Here is an 18,101-nt window from a genome sequence, read left to right as displayed (position 1 = left end):
GTAAAATGTGATCATATCCTATAATGTAACACTTTCTCTTTTCTGGTAACTGAAAATAAAGTCAGTATCTATAATGTGTAAATTGGAAGGGAAGTATATATAAACTGTTACCTCTATTTTACTATCAGATATCGTTAATTGTTTTGGAGAAATATTCAATATTAATTTAAAAGTATTTATGAAGCCCGTACCTTATAACAGACACTATCCCCGACACCAGGAAAATAGTGTTCCATGCCTGTGGAGCCCTGTCATGGGTGTGGACAGCCAGCTAACCGGTCACAAGGCAATGTGGTAAATGACGTGTTAAGGGAAAATGAAACTGCCTGCCATGCAGGAGACCCCAGTTCCATCCCTGGGTCGGGAAGATCCCCAGGAGAAGGGCATGGCTGCCCGCTCCAGTGTTCTTGCCTGGAGAACCCCATGGACGGAGGAGCCTGGCGGGCTACAGTCCATGGGGTCGCAAAGAGCCGGACACATCTGAGCAACTAACACACACACACGGAAAACCAGATGTGGAGCCCCTAGCTAGACTTGGAGGGCTAGGATAGGTTTATTAAGGGAAGTTGTTGCTAAACTGAGCTCTAAAGGATGGCATATAATATCCAAATGGATGAGAAGTGGAAGGAAGGGTCACAGGGAAAGCATATGTTGAAACCAAAGCAGATGTACTAGTTCAAACTCCGGTCAGCAGTGCTCTTCTCCTCACCACTACTTTGTATCATCAGTGTTTTTATTGTTAACCATGCTACTGAGTGTGTAGTGACTTATCTTTGTGATTTTATTTTGCATTTCTTGGTATGATCTTTGGACATTTAAATGTAATATTCTATAAATTATGTCAACTAATTTAAAAAAAATTTCACATTCCAGCTTCTGTTTCACCAGCAAAATGAGAACTTACATTAAAATGACCTTGAGTCATTGTAGTATTTGAAATCTCTTCTAAGTTATCGTGCGAGTGTAACATTATATTTATTATTACTTTCTATGAAACGTTAGGAAATTGTTTATTCCTCCCTGAATAGTGTGTGCATATGTGTTTGTGGGTTTTCCCAGGGGGCTCAGTGGTAAAGAATCTGCCTGCTGAGGTAGGAGATGCTAGTTCGGTCCCTCGGTCGGAAAGATCCCCTGGAAGAGGAAACGGCAACCACTCCAATATTCTTGCCTGGAAAATCCCATGGGCAGAGGAGCCTGGTAGGCCACAGTCCAAAGGATCACAGAGTCAGACATGACTGAGCCACTGAGCACACACGTGTGTGTATGTGGTGTGTGTGTGTGAAATGAAATATGTATGAAATGAAATGTTTATATATATGTATAAGTGAAGTGAAAGTGAAGTTGCCCAGTTGTGTCTGACTCTTTGCGACCCCATGGACTGTAGTCTACCAGGCTCCTCCATCCATGGAATTTTCCAGGAAAGAGTACTGGGGTGGGTTGCCATTTCCTTCTCCAGAGGATCTTCCCAATCCAGGGATCAAACTCGGGTCTCCCACATTGTAGGCAGACACTTTACCATCTGAGCCACCAGGGAAGCCCATATATATATATAAGCAGTTTATATATGTATACATGTATATGCATATATATAAATTGCTTACCAAAACTCTTGGTTAATCAAAACATTCCATTTCTTAAGCATAGCAAAAAACCCCAGGTTTTTTTTTTTTATACTAACTCCTATCCACAAGCTGGAATCAAGATTGCCAGGAGAAATATCAATATCCTCAGATATGCAGATGACACCACCCTTATGGCAGAAAGGGAAGAAAAACTAAAAAGCCTCTTGATGAAAGTGAAAGAGGAGAGTGAAAAAGTTGGCTTAAAGCTCAACATTCAGAAAACTAAGATCATGGCATCTGGTCCCATCACTTCATGGGAAATAGATGGGGAAACAGTGGAAACAGTGTCAGACTTTATTTTTGGGGGCTCCAAAATCACTGCTGATGGTGACTGCAGCCATGAAATTAAAAGACGCTTACTCCTTGGAAGGAAGGTTATGACCAACCTAGATAGCATATTGAAAAGCAGAGACATTACTTTGCCAACAAAGGTCCGTGTAGTCAAGGCTATGGTTTTTCCAGTGGTCATGTATGGATGTGAGAATTGGACGGTGAAGAAAGCTGAGTGCCAAAGAATTGATGCTTTTGAACTGTGGTGTTGGAGAAGACTCTTGAGAGTCCCTTGGACTGCAAGGAGATCCAACCAGTCCATCCTAAAGGAGATCAGTCCTGGGTGTTCATTGGAAGGACTGATGTTGAAGCTGAAACTCCAATACTTAAGCCACCTCATGCGAAGAGTTAACTCATTGGAAAAGACCCTAATGCTGGGAAGGATTGGGGGCAGGAAGAGAAGGGGACGACAGAGGATGAGATGGTTGGATGGCATCACCGACTTGATGGACATGGGTTTTGGTGGACTCCGGGAGTTGGTGATGAACAGGGAGGCCTGTCGTGCTGCGATTCATGGGGTCGCATAGAGTCGGACACGACTGAGCGACTGAACTGAACTGAACTGATTCTTAGGAGATATATGTTAGCCATCCTCTGCTAGTAGAATTTTTATGTTATAAAAAGGTAAAATGCAGTCAAACGTATATGCTACTAGATAAGGAATTCACTTCCTTCAAGTATTTGAAGTGTATTGGTATGGTTCCTTTGACTCTGGAAATGGTTTGTCTCCCATTCGTTCGATTTTCCCACGCTGATCAACATGACCTTTTCTTTCTTTGTCTTCAGCCTATCAAGCTTGGAGATCATCTCAACAGTATACTGCTTGGAATGTGCGAGGATGTGATTTACGCTCGGGTTTCTGTTCGGACTGTCCTGGATGCTTGCAGTGCCCACATTAGGAATAGCAATTGTGCACCTTCATTTTCCTACGTGAAGCAGTTGGTAAAACTGGTTCTGGGAAATCTTTCTGGGGTAAGCCACAGTTCTGGTACATATAGTCATACTTCAAACTTCAGTAGCATTTCGCCAGATTTTCTTTAAATATGGGTAGCATTTCTCCATGAAGGCTAGGAACAGGAGACTGAATTTCTTGTTCTAATGTTAGTTGTTTATTTGAAACAGTACTTAAAATAGAGGCCTACTGCAATAATTTAGTCTCCTAGATTTTATGAGAATTTGTCTTTTTTAATTTTTTAAAATTAAAAGAATTTTTAAATTGGAGGATGATTGCTTTACAGTGTTGTATTGGTTTCTGTAGTACAACAGCGCAAATCAGTCATAACTATATATACACACACACATATATAGTTATAGGGAGGGAATATCTATATATATATGTACATATACATATTCCTTCCCTCTTGAGGCTCCCTCCCACACACCCCACTAACCTATCCCACCCCTCTAGTTCATCACAGAGCACTAGGCTGGGTTCCTTGTGTTAGGTAACTATAATAGTAGCTGTCTGTTTTATACATGGTAGTGTATGTAATATCAGTGCTCTTTCTCAATTGATCCCACCCTCTCCTTCCCCTGCAGTGTCCATAAGTCCTTTCTCTACGTCTGTGCCTTTATTCCTGCCCCGCAAATAGTTTCATCAGTACCATTTTTCTAGATTCTGTATATGTATGTTAATATACAATATTTGTTTTTCTCTTTCTCTCTTACTTCACTCTATATAACAAGCTATAGGTTCATCCACCCTAGTTCAACTGATTCACGTTTGTTCCCTTTTATGGCTGAGTAATATCCCATTGTATAATGTAGCATAACTTCTTTAACCATACATCTGTCGAGGGACATCTAATTTGCTTCCATGTTCTGGTTATTGTGAATAGTGCTGCAGTGAACACTAGGGTACGTGTGTCTTTTTGAATAGTCTTTTTTTAGAACTTTTTTCTAGCAAGTAGTATAGAATCACAGCATGTTAAAGCTAAAAATGTCTTCTTGCCTCTTTTCTTACTTTTTTCCCTATGGAGCTTTCAGTAAGTGAGTCTATCTACTGTGAAAGCCATATGGACATGCAGAGTGGGTTTTAGAGTCATTTACATACATTTTCTGTTGCTTTAGGCCTCTTTCTTTCCCACTAGTCTGGACCTCTTAAGTATTCCTACACCTCCCCACCTTATTTGGACATTGGCTTCTGGTGTGTGAGGGAGGATATGTGCTTGTCTTCCTAATAGATTAGTTCAAAACTGGGACTACCTTTATTTTCTCACTTGTCTTAGATATGAAGAATCCCAAGACTAACAGTCTGTATATCTAATAATCCCTCCACTGTATTTCTTAAACTGTATTCTATCCTATTTGCCATAGATTGGACATCCTTTGGTGTTGTTTTTTAAGGAAATTCTTCTCTCTCTCTTTTTAAAATAATTTTTATTTATTTATATATTTATTTTTGGCTGTGATGGGTCTTTGTTGCTGTGCAGGCTTTTCTCTAGTTGTGGCAAGCAGGGGCTACTCTCTAATTGTGGTGCGTGGGCTTCTCATTGCGATGGCTTCCCTTGTTGCTGAGCACGGGCTCTAGGACATGTGGGGTTCAGTAGTTTTGGCCCAGGGGCTCAGTAGTTGCAGCTCCTGGGCTCTAGAGTGCAGGCTCAGTAGTTGTGGCTCAGGGGCTTAGTTGTTCCACGGCATGTGGATCAGGGATCAAACCCATGTCCCCTGCATTGGCAGGTAGATTCTTTACCACTGAGCCACCAGGGAAGCCTTCTTTTGACTTTTGATATTTGATCTAGATTTGAGCTTTATCTGCTCTTGCCCCTTAAATTTTGGTACCTTGAGTTCCTCTCTTTTATGTAGACTTTGGATAGACTTGTCACTGTGACACAGTGTTCTCGCTGGCTTCCTCTTAATTTCTCATCCCTAGGGATTTAGTTCTGCTAACCTTAACCAAGATGGTGTATGGCTAGCGAGGATATATCCAAATTCCACATGCTTTGCCAGTTGTTAAGAAACAGGTTCATAAAGTCTTCTAGGCAAATGGTTTATAAACTAGACTCCAAGGAGCCTTTGCAATTCTGCAGTGAGAGGAATGGAGGTAGCAGAGTCTAAGTGAAGAGGGTTCTTGGCTGTGTATTTCCCCTTCTTAACTAGGGCTGGTTTATTTGTGTATATTTCTATGTGTGACTTTTTTTCTTTGAAACAAAGATAAAGATACTAAAAACTTAGGAAAGCCCTCTACTCCAGAGGTCCCCAGCCTTTTTGGCACCAGGCTTTTTGGTAGACAGGTTTTTCCACAGACAGGCAGTGATGGTTTTGGGATGATTCAAGTGCACTACGTTTATTGTTCACTTTATTTCTATCATTATTACATCAACTCCACCTCAGATCATCAGGCATTAGATCCTGGAGGTCGGGGACCCCTGCTCCATTCAGACCAAACTCTTCTACATATTTTGAAATACATTTTTGTTTAAAAATATTTTCCTATGTTCAAATAAAGTTGAGGGAAAATTCTTTAAGGAACATTACATGTATATTCACTGCAGAACTTCTCAGAACCTTTAATATACTAGGTTGTATTACTAACCCTCAAGAAGGAAAGACACATAGGTGAAACATTTCCCAAACTTATTTGAGCCTTCTTTCACAGATCTGCTCATAATACTGATGTTCTGTGAAAACTCCCTCTGAGGAATGATCTGTGCTAACTCCTTCACTAAATAATTTACCTATTTCTATTTTTGTTTTTTTTTTAATTTTTAAGATGTATTTTTTATTTTTGGCTGTGCTGGGTCTTTTTTGCTGTGCGGGCTCGTCTCTAGTTGGGGCCAGTAGGGGGCTACTCTTTGTTGCGCTAAGCGTGCTCCTCGCTGGGGTGACTTCCTTTGTTGCGGAGCAAGGGCTGTAAGCACGCAGCCTCAGTGGTTGTGGCGTATGGGCTAAGTTGTCCTGCAGCATGTGGGATCTGCCCAGACCGGGAATGGAACCCACGTCTCCTGTATTGACAGGTGGATTCCTATCCATTGGACGCCCAGGGGCATCCTATGTATTTCTTAAAGAAATTGAGACTCACAAAGCTTATGGGACTTCCGTTTCCTATTGATCGGTCAGGAATTGAAGAGCTGTCAGAGTTTGAGGGGAAAGGATACAAGTAATCACTGAATTGAAAAAGCAGGCTTTAAACCAGGTCCTCGAGACTGGATAGAAAGAAAGGTAATCCAGGCAGAGGGAAGTAAACTTGGATCAGTGCCCTGAGATGGGGAAGAGCAGGACGTTCAAGGAACAGCGAGAAGTCTGACACAGGATGTGCTGTGGGACTCTTTTAGTGGAAGAGAAGCGTAGAAAGGTCAGTTGGAGTCGGCAGGGAGAGAGCTCGCCTTTCCAGAGGCAGATTTCAAAGTAGAAATAATAACGCTCCACTAAAAGTCATAGAATGGAAATATTTTGGGGGCCACTTATCATTTGGTTTTAGTCTTAGGTTCTTTGGGTTGTTTGAGGGCAGATGATGTAGGAAGCTTTAGCTTATGAGCTTTATTTATTGCTGGAGAATATTGTGAGGCTGCTAGATATGTGGTAGACAAATGTTAGTTTTATAAAATGACATCTACGTACGATTTGCCTGGTAGGCATGTATTTTGTGTAACTTCCCTGGTGGCTCAGATGGTAAAGCATCTGCCTACAGTGTGGGAGACCCGGGTTCAAACCCTGGGTCGGGAAGATCTCCTGGAGAAGGAAATGGCAACCCACTCCAATATTCTTGCCTGGAAAATCCCATGGTCAGAGAAGCCTGGTGGGCTACAGTCCATGGGGTCGCAAAGAGTCGGACACGACTAAGCGACTTCACTTTCATCCATTGCTCTTGAGAGTCTCCTGGACATCCCCGGACAGAAGTAACTCTCATAGCTACCATTTTTAAATGTTTGGTTTGTTTTGTGATGAATGACTTATGTGTGTTTTCACATTTATCCACCAAAATAGCCCCAGGTTACAAGAGAGAATTTCATCCTCCTTTTAGCGAGAATGAAACTGAGGCTCAAATAGATGAAATAACTTGCTGTGGCCACCACATACATGGTAAATGACAGAGACATAACTGGAATCTGGATCTCTCTGACCCTGGAGCCCATGCTGTTAGCCAGCACACCCCTCTGAGACTATCATTCTCCCCAGTAGCTGATAGAGAGACTTAGTCTTTCATCCGGTGTGAAATTCACTACAAGTGGCAGCAGTCCATAATCCTAACTCACTTAAAATTAATTAGCCTAGAGTAAAAGTCAGTAGGCCAGCTTACTTGTCAGTGTTCTTCCACTGATTTAATCTTATCACATGTTTGAATGCAATTTTACTTACCTGTAAAATAGTAGTAATAGTGCATACCATCCACCCATATTAGTGAGTAGTTGTAAAGATAATTATTTCAATATTGATGAGCTGCTATGATGACCTTTACAATAAAGGTCCTTAGAAATTTGCTATTTCTCCCTTTATTGTAATGTGAAGTTAATAATAATATATACCACATGAGGTTTTTTGATAGTTAAATAACATTAAGTATGTAAAGCACTTAACGTGGTACCTTGCCTTATAGTAATTGCTCAGTAAATGTCAGCTGTTCTTAATAGTAGTGTCCATGCAGGAATTCCCAAAGATTTCTCTTCCGTTACTGATAATACAGTACAATATGAACTAATATATAATTGAAGCAATACCATCATTTCAGAAATATTTCCATTTAAGTCTTCTTATAGGTAGGAAGCATAATGCCTTCAATATACTACCTTAAATGGATTTTTAATTCATATTTAAACAAGTTCCACTCATGGAGAAATATTAAAATGTATTGTGTGTGTGTAAACAGATAAGTCTGCGTGCTCTTGGTGCCAGAGTTAAGTAATTTTTCTTTACGATTCTCTCTTCTTACATTTATTTCTTGAAGTTTCTACTCTAATTGACCATCTGAATAAACTCAGTATTTTATCTAATGTTTCACCCCTTGTAATGTGGAATTTGATCTAATTTGACGTGCTTTATTTTAAACAGGTACCCTCGGTTGAAGTTATTAAAGTTTAAGACTACTTAAACATTTAGTTCTAAAAGAGTCTCAAAAGAGCATTGATTTAAATTTAATTGTTATCCCTCAATATATCTATTTAGTTTAAAGTGCATTTCAAATGTAACTTCTGGCAGGCAAATCTAGAAAATTATTTTCAAAAATAATTGAAATCAGTATCCTCAATGCATACTTACAATCAGGAGAAAGCTTTATTATACCAGAATTAATGTGGTTTTAAAATTTTAATCACACTTGAGAGATGAAAGTAGTTTGGGGAAAAAAGAATACTTCAAGTTTATTGCTTTGAAATGGAACTCATTTTAACACTTTAATTTGGCTAACTTTGTTCCCTAGTTAGCAGATTAGGCTTTGATAGATGTTTCTTGGCTTATATTTCTTGAAGATGAATTGGCCAGAACTGAGCTACATAAATCTTATCCAAGGAATATATATTAACAATAGCATAGGTGGAGTGTTTTTACTCAAATATTATAGCTTCCAAAAACTATCTAGCTGGTGTCATTTTGTAGACACTTACCATGAACAAAAGGGAGATTCTTTTGTCAAACCTGACTTTTGATTACCTGTGTACAGACGGATCAGCTTTCCCGTAGCAGCGAGCAAAAGCCTGATCGAAGCCAGGCTATCCGAGACCGATTGAGAGGAAAAGGATTACCAACAGGTAAGAGTGTGTTAACAGGAAATTTTTAGGCTTTAAATTTGTTATTGTTTCCTTTACAAAATCTTCGTTAACCTAGCTTGGAAATCCAGTAATTGTGACCATAATCATAAGTGTGCAAAGTGGAGGCATTGAACAGGTAGGAACACTGGATGTATTAATATATAAATCCTTGATCATTAAGCAGAAAATGTTAATACAGCCAGGATACCCACAGTATATCATTTCTTTCCCTATATTGTTATTATAGCAATAATATCTTTATTTACTTTATTGTGATATTTTATATTAAAAATACATTCTAAAGGATGATGAAACGCACAAATTTATGAACATAAATGTTACTAAAGCAAAAATTTCAGAAAACAACATTATTCTTATTGCATACTGTTATTTTCTATTTCTTTTTTTAAATGCTAATCTTAACCCACTAAATTGATTTCATGACCAGTGAATTTCATGACTTGCAGTTACCAAATACTGTCTTAGGTTATACAATGCTTAGTAAGTAAAAACTGATGTAGAGTGGTTTTGCTATTTGCCGATAGCATTAGATAATTATAGGGTCTACATAGTTATTAAATTTATTTTTTTAAGGAAATGAATACAAAATCAGATTCAAAACACATGAAATAAAAGTTGAAAAAATAAATTTTTTTACATGAAAGCTTATTTTTCAGTGTTAAGTTTCAAGTGTGGTTTATTTATAAAATGAATTTTTGTTTTTACTGATTATCTTTGGTCTCGTTACTTCTCATCAAGCAATACTGATAATCATGACCATTTAAACATTAACAAAAATATTTTGTGAGTGAAATATTTTGTCTTAAGTCTTAGAGCTGGGGTAAAGTGTAAATATTGCTTAAATATATTCTAATATAACATACTAATTGAGATAGTCAGATTAAAAATTAAGATGTTTGACTATTTAATTAGATCATCAGAACTCAGCTATCTTATTTAAAACCTATGAGAAACTCTCATTGTGAAAACCAAAATCAGACATTTGATTATCTGAACTAAGCGTTTTGCAGGATTCAGAGCTCTCATGTCTGGGAGGGACAGATGTGCCCAAAGCAAGTGTACTGCTTACCTTAAGTCAAGAAAAGCAATAAAATTGTTTCTAAAGGAGTGATTCTGTCATAGTGCAGTCAGTTACATGTCTGTTTTGGTGCTTTCATTTTACTTATTGTGAATAGGGATTGTTTTTCTAAAAAGGCACCAAGCTTTCATAACATCAATATAATTAACTTACTTCGAGTTGCATAAAGTTCTGTTTCTAATACATACGTTATTAGTTTATGCAAGGGGCAGAAAAGAAGCCAGACTTTAAATTTTAAAAAATATTTTTAAACATTCCTGTATTTTCTTACTATACTTACATCCTCAAATATATATATATATAATATACATATTTATATAAATAAAAATAAATATTCCTCATATATATATATGTGTGTGTTTGTGTGTATAGATACATAGACACACCTTCCTCTCATAGGTAAAAGTCTTTTCTTTTATCTTAAATGACACTAGGATTTGAGATATAGGGTGAACCTTGGTGCTAAAAATAGCGACACTTTGTTAATCCATCAAATTTTCAACCAGTCCCCTGTTTTAGAAGTAAATGAGTCTTTTTCAAAGGGACATGATGAATACTTTGATAAGTGAACATTAGATTTAAAAGACATGATTTTTTTATTTATTATCTTTCTGTTTCTTACTCCTTGCTTCTCTCTTCTCTTACCTCGCTTTCTCCCCTCCTCCTTGCTTTCTTATTTCTCTCTTCTGTTCTTTCTCTTTTTGTAGTTCCCTATCATCTCCTGCTTCAAGTGGCCATGTTGTAAAATTGAAGTTTGTATGCTTGGTTGTTACTTGTTGATTTAGTAATTTTAATGCTATATTATTGATGATTAATTTTTAAAGATAGTTTTTTTTAAACTAAAACAGTTTCTTTAAAAAATATTCCTATAAATATGAGACTCCTCATTCTATCTCTATGCATCATGAATTTATTGAATCTAAAGAAAAAGATCACGCTGTCATATTTAGTTTATCAAATTTTGAAAACTAACAAATGTTGACATAATTTAATTTAATATTACTTTCAATGATTCAGTTTTACTGTTTCAGATGTTAATTATTATATAGTATTTTAGAAGTAGCAATAGAGATTGAACTGAATCTATGTCAACTCTACAATATACTTTTTTTTCTGGTTAGCTATTTTTTACATTTTTATTTCATATTGGAGTATAGTTGATTTGCAGTATGTTAGTTTCAGATGTACAGAAAAGTGATTCAAAGGTATACATATACATGTATCTATTCTTTTTCAAATTCTTTGCCCATTTAGATTATTCCCACTAGGCTAGGTTAGAGAGTGTTGAGTAGAGTTCCTTTTGCTGTACAGTAGGTCTTTGCTGGCTCTCTGTTTTATTTATAACATATTCAGTTAGCCAAAATGTTCATTCATGTTTTTCTACATTACAGAAAAACCTGAACAAACTTTTTGGCCAACCTAGTACTTTAAATAGCCATTTATTTATTTATCTTAGATAACTCACTCAGTCTTGTCTGACTCTTTGTGACCTCATGGACTGTATAGTCCATGGAATTCTCCAGGCCAGAATACTGGAGTGGGTAGTCTTTCCTTTCTCCAGGGGATCTTCCCAACCCAGGGATTGAACCCAGGTCTCCCACATTGCAGGCGGATTCTTTGCCAGCTGAGCCACACTATTTATGAAAGCCATATACAAAATTAAGTTTTCTAGACATGTATATACTAGAGGTGAGGAAAATCTGCCAAATTAAGCACATTACTTTTTGTAGATGTTAAATAAATATTTGTTGATTGAATGAGTATGAGAAAGTTAGATATAATAACATGTTTATAATATAATTTTAATGGTTCCAAAAATAAATATATGAGACTCTATGATTATTTTTTTATATAATCTATTTTAAGCATTAAGTTGCATTCAAAGTAAAAAGTAAACTATAGTTCACCATTTTGGCTATAACAACAAATATATCAGAGGTTTTAAACCAAATTATTAATGCCTTTTATTTATGGTTTTGTTTTTATAATATTAAAACTTAGTATTATTGTCTAACAGTGCTTTAGAATTATTATGACTAATAGACTGTCAAATGCAGATAATCTAGAATTGACTGTAATAACTTAAGAAAATTTACAGAGAAATCTTTAAATAGCCTGTACATTGATTTTAATTCTCTAATAATCCTGTCTCTTTATTGGAGAATAAAATGTCCCCAATATCGAAACTCAAGAGAATTTGTAAGGAATTACAGTTTGTCACGCAGAATAAACCTGAATGAGTTTCTCTAATTTAGGGTAGAATTAGAGGTTCTTGTATTTAAAGAAATAGTAGCCTTTTTTTTGGAGAGTGTGTGTGTGTGCTCAGTCGGGTCTGACTCTTTGGACCCCATGGACTGTAGCCAGCCAGGGTCCTCAGTCTGTGGAATTTTCCAGGCAAGAATACTAGAGGGAGTTGCCATCTGTTATTCCAGGGGATCTTCCCAACCCAGGGATCAAACCCTCATCTCTTGAGTCTCCTGCATTGGCAGGTGGATTGTTTTACCACTGAGCCACCTGGAATGATAGCTTTTGTTGGATCAGCTATAATGGGAGAGGATTCCTCAGTTCATCTTAGCTATTGCTTACCACGATAGTAATAATGCTCAAAGGCTCTTTTAATTTATCCTTAAAAATTTATAAAACCACATCTCAAGGACAGAATTAATATAGTATACTAATTTATAGGCATTATCAGATGAAAGACGTTAGGAGCTAATAGTGACATAAACTTATATAAACCTTTTTAAAAATTAACTCACAAAGAAGAAATATTCTTCTGTGACAGTGGTGTTACTTTGGGGCAGTACCAGTTCTCATCTGTCAGTGGTCACTTGGGCAAAGCAACACTGTCATATTACATTAGTAGTAGGGCATTCACTTTGATGTAGATGAACCTAAAACCTTTATGTAGTGATAACTGTAGTTTATTTGCTTTCTAATCACTGTTCTCAATAAATAAAATGTCAAGATGGCCAGTGAGACATAGAATTAGATTAAAAGAAGTGAGCAATTTTAGAGATAATGCCTCGTACCTTTAGTGATTTGATTGTTCAATTAAAACATAGCAATAAAATTTTTCATCTATGAGTGAATGAACTTAAAACGTCTCTCTTTATATCTTACCTCTGAGATCTGTTACAGAAGCTAAGTCCTAAACTAGTGGGCTGTGGGCCCCTACTTTGTTATTTAATACTGCCAGGGCACTAAATAAAATGGCTGCGCTAAGCAGAAAGAAATCAAACATTTCCTGCCAAGCAAGCTTAAGGTGCAAACCTACACCTTAATCAGATCAGCACGATAGTGCTCCAGAACTCAGGCATATTGATGTTATCATGTTCCTTTTTTTTTTTACTTAACCTGATCACATTTGTGAGGACAGATGGGGAATCGGAGAGCCTCTTTTAATACTAAAATGTCATTTTGAAGTTAGCTTCTAAGAGGTGCTGTGAATTTGAGTCTGTGTGTGAGGGGAACAATGAATGATGCTTTCCCCTTAAGGGTAATGTTAATCATAAATAACAAAAATAGTTAAAACAGTGTACTTACAAGGAAGGTTTTTTAATTTAATAAGTGGAATATGTTATATCATGAATACTCTTTATGATCTTTTATTCATACCTCTTCAAAGTTTATTGTTTGCTCTTTACTTTTTAGCAAACTACATACTCTCCAGAAGGAAAATGTTTCTGGTTTCATTTTAAATTTGAATACTTGTGTGTAATCTAATGTTGTCTGTAAATTCTCTGAACTCAAAACATCCTTAAGAAATGGAAAAATCTACCTATAATGACTACTTGTTCTGAATAACTTGATTTTTTATTATAGAATCTAAAACTTTTATAGATCTTTTGATTTCTGTTTTTATAATTTTTCTCTCAAAAGGAACTTAAATTCTCCCTCAGTAGATAATTATATGCTGAGAAAAATAAAGCAGAAGCAAAAAAAAAGAGGCAAAATGTAGAATTTTATGCTGCTACTTCTTCAGAAGAGCTTATGATTGTTCAAATGGGTTAGTTTATTTATCCTGTCATCTCTAAGAAGAGGACATAGCAAATTATATCCACATTTTTATAGATGAAGGAAGTAAGAAACAGAAATTAAGTGGCTTGCCCAAGCTCATGGATTGAATGATAAAGCCAGAATTAAAACCCCATCTTTTGACAGTAATCTTTCTGGTAGATTGTGCTACCTAAGTTGGCTTAAAAAGATTTCAGAAGTTTTTTAATCATTCTTTTCTACAAACGTTCTTTTGAAGTTTCTTTTATCAGGAACTGGAAATACAAAAATAAGTAAGACATGGTCCTTTATGTTATTATTCCAGTTAGGGGTAGAGGTGAGAAAATGAGTAGGAGTGATGGCAGATGTAGAACATAATGGATAATTTTAATATAGCGAGAGAAATGTCTTCATAGAGGTCCAGCATGCTCTGTGAGTGTAGGTGAAGGAACTTCTAACTCTGCCAGAATGGGATAATACCACAGAAAGCTCCTCTTGAAATCTTTTAAGAGTAGCTACAATGGGTATTCCTTTCAGAAATACTGTTAGTTTAGTTTCCTGTGATCAAAATGAGTAGTAAGGATAGCTATTGAAAGTGAAAGTTGCTCAGTTGTGTTGGACTCTTTGCAACCCCACGGACTACAGTCCATGGAATTCTCCAGGCCAGAACACTGGGGTCGGTAGCCTTTCCCTTCTCCAGGGTATCATCCCAATCCAGGGATCAAACCGTCTCCCGCATTGCAGGCAGATTCTTTACCAGCTGAGCCACAAGAGAAGCTCAAGGATAGCTATTAGGTATACTTAGTTAATGATTTCAGTGCTGTTTATTGCTTGTTCAATAAAGTAATTATAATAGCCTGGGCACATGTTTAGAAAGCTCTGGAAAGCAGCTGAAGAAACTGCATTTTATATAGTGTCAGATATGGGAGGTGGCACTGGTATTAACAGTTGATGGTTTTCACTGGTGTGGTAGACTTAAGCATCTAATACACAGGCCTAGAGTGCCATGATTCTCCTCATTATAAATGGCCAGTTCTATATGGCCAAATTCTACATTTGAGTTCTAATTTTGAGTTCTCAGATTAGTGAAATTTTTCCCCTAAGTGCTTTAGCATCACAACAGCCATGATACTATTCTGCTGTGTATGATGCCGTATGTATTTTATCTACCTGTGACGTGTTAATGAGGCAATTACATATCTTGTGTGGTTAAGATAGCAAGCATCATTGACGTAACAAAACACATTAAGACTCCTGCCGGTTAGGAATATGTGATTTAAGAATAGTATGTTTGTAACCAGCTGAAACCCACTTCTCTGTGTCCCTACCTGAAGATGTATCTCCTTTTTCTTCCAAAAAGCAAACAGAAGCAATCCTAGGCTAGAAGGTTCACTGGAGAAACCACTTAGCTCAAAACATTTCTTTCCTACCACTTCCTTTCTCTTCCTTCAAAAGTCATCCACACTGTTTCTCCCTTTAATAACTTTGCAGCTCATAGCTCTTACAATTTTACTTTAGATCACTGGTAACAAGTATATACAGATCACTTTGGACCTTATTTCACACCCCCACAACTTTTTGCCTGTTTTCCTGAGAGTATCAATGCCTTCTCCCTCCCCTTCCCACCATCTCACTTTCTCATTCCACTTCCTGTATCATCATGACTTTCTTTGTCCTCTTGGCTACTAGAAGAGACCTTAACTGTGGTTCACAATCATCCTCTATAAGTAACAGTCATGAGATCTTAGGTTAGTTACAATGTGGTTTTCAAACATATAGAGCAAAATGAATTTTATAGAAACGAAGTAGGAAGTTAGTGTGAACTTTTTTAAAAAATAAATCAAAGATTGATATTTGTGTAAACTTCTAAGTGAATTATTTTCATTGTAATTTTGTACTACTCTACAGAATTTAAAATGATAACTTTCTGAATTTTTTAATAAACATGAACTGAAATGTTTTTATATCTTCTAATTTTCATAAGGTCTTCCCTTGTGGCTCAGCTGGTAAAAAAATCCACCTGCATTGTGGAAGACCTGGGTTGGGAAGATCCCCTGGAGAAGGGAAAGGCTACCCATTCCAGTATTCTGGCCTGGAGAATTCTATGGACTGTATAGTCCATGGGGTCGCAAAGAGTTGGACACAACTGAGTGACTTTTACTTTCAACTTTCAGTTTTCATAAAGACAATAAAAACTAGCATTTATAAAGCTGTAGTTATCTAAGAGCCGCCTTATTAGCTATTAGTTTTAAACTGCATATGGCTAGTGAGAAGACATGGTTCTTTTAGGATACCATGGCCCATTCATATGTTGCTAATAAATACTAATGCCCTAAAAGGGGATGATAATTTACTTGTTACAAATAGACTTATGATATATCTGGAAAGCGATCTATTTCAATAGTGGTCAGGGTAAGTGTCACTGAAGAAGTCATAAGTAAAACTATAGAATGAGAAGCAACTAACTACAAGAAAGGTCTAGAAGAGACCGCTCAGGGCAGATAAAATGTTATATACAAAGGCCCTAACATATAAGAGACCTTAACAGAGAAAAACCCGTGGCCTGGATGGAATAAAGAAAGTGGAGATGAATCTCTAAAAAGAATTCAAGTTGCACACCCAAAAGGAGTCTAAATTGTACTTGGAGTGCAATAATTATGCCTTTGAGACTTACTAAAAATAGCAACATCATGGAATGTGCTTTTAAAAGACGATTCTGGCTGTTGAGTATAGTGGATGCAAAAAGAAGAAGCAGGGTGACCATTGCAATTATCTAGTCAAGTGGTAATGTTAATTGGGAATAAGGGGATTTCAGTAGAATTGGAAATAATCACATAGATTAACATATCTGAGAATTTAGGTAGCCAGCACTTTCTGATGAATTTAATATGGGAAATGAGGAAGATGAAGAGTTTCAGGAGGGTGCCCATATTTCCATTTTGAGCAATCAGCTGAAAAATGGTGCCACTGATCCAAGTTGGAAAGAGTCGGGTAAAGGATATCTCTGGGTGTGGGAGGCATAGGGTTAGTTTTAAGCATGTTGGCTCTGAGATGCTTCTGAGATACACGAGTAGAAGTTCCAGTTTCTGATTCAGATTGGAGTTCCCAGAAGAAGTCAGTGCCATGAATATAAATTTGGGAGTTGTCAATATGTGGATAGTATTTAAAGCCTTGTTAACAGAGCGAAAACGTAGGATTCTAAAAGTGACACCTGAGGAAAACCGACAATTGGATATCCAGTGGAGGAGGAAAAAAAAGGCTTAGAAGAAGCTGCCTGAGTAGGAAACCAGGCTTGTAAAGAGAGGAAAGGGATTCCTTAAGGGATTGTTCTCACTGTTAGTTGTCACTGAGAAGTAAAATATGAATACAAAAGTGTCTGCTGAATTTGGTAATAATGGATACCATTTGTGATAACGTGATGGGAGCTACCAAGCTGGAGAGGAGCTGGAAGTTGACTAAAGTGGGTAGAATAATGAATGGGAAGTGAGAAACTGGAGACAGCAGTAACTATAGGGGAATGTGGTCAGAGGGGAGAGGTTTTGTTTAGTTTGTTTTGTAATAGAGATATAAGGGAACGTTTGTATACTAATGAGAATGACCCAGTAGAAATGGGAGACAAGGAGGATGGAAGCAGAGTGGGCGGAAGTTAACCAAAGAAGCAAAATCATTGATAAAAGTAAGAGGAGGGGGCAATAGAACACATACTGGGAACTGGCCTTCAACTGGTAGGAAATTTCACCCTTTGAGATAGTAGGGAAACGATTGCCGAGACAGATATATAGAATTAGTCATGGAAAAATGAAAAAGCTCTCTTCTGACAACTTCTCTTTTCTTGGTGGAATATGAAACAAGAGCATCAGATAGAGAGTTAAGGTGGGAAAGAATGAGGAAACGTGAATCCATCATTATGAAAAGTGAATGATGTTGAGTGTCCATCGTGGTTGACCGTGAATTTATGTTGCTGCCAGAATACCCACTGTTTGATTTTCTCCAAGGTTTGACTCAGCTTGGTAGCCAAGATAGTAAAAGGAGGCAGATTGTTGAGCTCATGTATGCTTCTATGATTCTTAAATCCTTTCGATTCTTATTTTTTATCTACTGTATTCTATCAACTTTTAAGAATATCTGTGTTCTCTATTTTTTAGTACAATTTTAAATAACTGAGTTTCAATATGTGATTTAAGAATGTAATTCACCACTGAAGTACTGTAACATAGACATACGTTTATCAGTTTTAAATTATTTTATATTAGGATCCAAAGTGTGTGGTAATCTATGCATCCAGATGTGGGATGGTCTATTTCCCAGTATTCTGAGCCCCAGATACATGATGTATCCTTACTTGCGCTTGAGTGGATTCATGTTCAGGGG

At 36.9% G+C, this 18,101-nt stretch overlaps 1 protein-coding gene across 34 annotated transcripts in view; it reads left to right on the top strand.

Annotated features, from left to right (window-relative positions):
- PTPN13 (protein tyrosine phosphatase non-receptor type 13) overlaps window positions 1-18,101 on the top strand; it is a 209,702-nt gene that overhangs the window by 80,915 nt on the left and 110,686 nt on the right. For 31 of the 34 annotated variants that reach the window (XM_081581525.1, XM_081581496.1, XM_081581480.1 and 28 more), the window contains exons 5-6: window positions 2,739-2,924; window positions 8,548-8,635. In XM_081581525.1, the coding sequence (XP_081437651.1) occupies window positions 2,739-2,924; window positions 8,548-8,635 (274 nt within the window). Of the gene's footprint in view, window positions 1-2,738; window positions 2,925-8,547; window positions 8,636-11,255; window positions 11,424-18,101 lie in introns of those variants that run through there. The other 3 variants (XM_081581504.1, XM_081581419.1, XM_081581415.1) reach the window with 1 other exon arrangement.

This window comes from Giraffa tippelskirchi, chromosome 1 (genome assembly GCF_054371585.1).
Source record: "Giraffa tippelskirchi isolate mGirTip1 chromosome 1, T2T-mGirTip1v1.2.pri, whole genome shotgun sequence".
Classification (NCBI taxonomy): Eukaryota; Metazoa; Chordata; class Mammalia; order Artiodactyla; family Giraffidae; genus Giraffa; species Giraffa tippelskirchi.
The sequence above is the reverse complement of the archived record's forward strand: the minus strand, read 5'-3'. Positions and strand labels throughout refer to the sequence as shown.